Below are 368 nucleotides of genomic sequence, written 5' to 3'. Positions count from 1 at the left end.
TAAGGCATAGAGAGAGGGGGGAGCAACCGATGCATTTCGTGGTCACTCATTCACCTTGATTTACAGGCTTCTTTGTAGGTTCATTTTGCTCCGCCTTGTTTGTGCGTTTATTTTTCGCTGTTCTAGGGAGTTTACGTTCTGGAATGAAATACAAGCAACACTCAACACAGGGTGCAATGGAAATTGGATATGTATAAAAAGACAGAAATGCAAATAAAAAGGACAATTTGGGTTTATGATGATATATCATGTGAGTTTTGCATTTTTTACCTTTTCCTTCAGTTTCCTTTTCTTCTTTATTTCTCTGCGGTTTAACTTGACTGTCTCTCTTACTCCGACGACCAGCTGGTGAAATACAAACATACATG

General features: G+C 38.9%; 1 protein-coding gene across 1 annotated transcript in view; it reads right to left on the bottom strand.

Moving 5' to 3' along the window:
- LOC119592115 overlaps nt 1-368 on the bottom strand; it is a 15,745-nt gene that overhangs the window by 7,757 nt on the left and 7,620 nt on the right. Inside the window, exons 3-4 of the mRNA XM_037940935.1 lie at nt 271-345; nt 55-138 (exon numbers count right to left, since the gene is read on the bottom strand). Of these exons, the coding sequence (XP_037796863.1) occupies nt 55-138; nt 271-345 (159 nt within the window). The remainder of the gene's footprint in view (nt 1-54; nt 139-270; nt 346-368) is intronic.

This window comes from Penaeus monodon, chromosome 29 (genome assembly GCF_015228065.2).
Source record: "Penaeus monodon isolate SGIC_2016 chromosome 29, NSTDA_Pmon_1, whole genome shotgun sequence".
NCBI classification, from domain to species: Eukaryota; Metazoa; Arthropoda; class Malacostraca; order Decapoda; family Penaeidae; genus Penaeus; species Penaeus monodon.
This window is presented reverse-complemented; position numbering and strand designations above follow the sequence as displayed.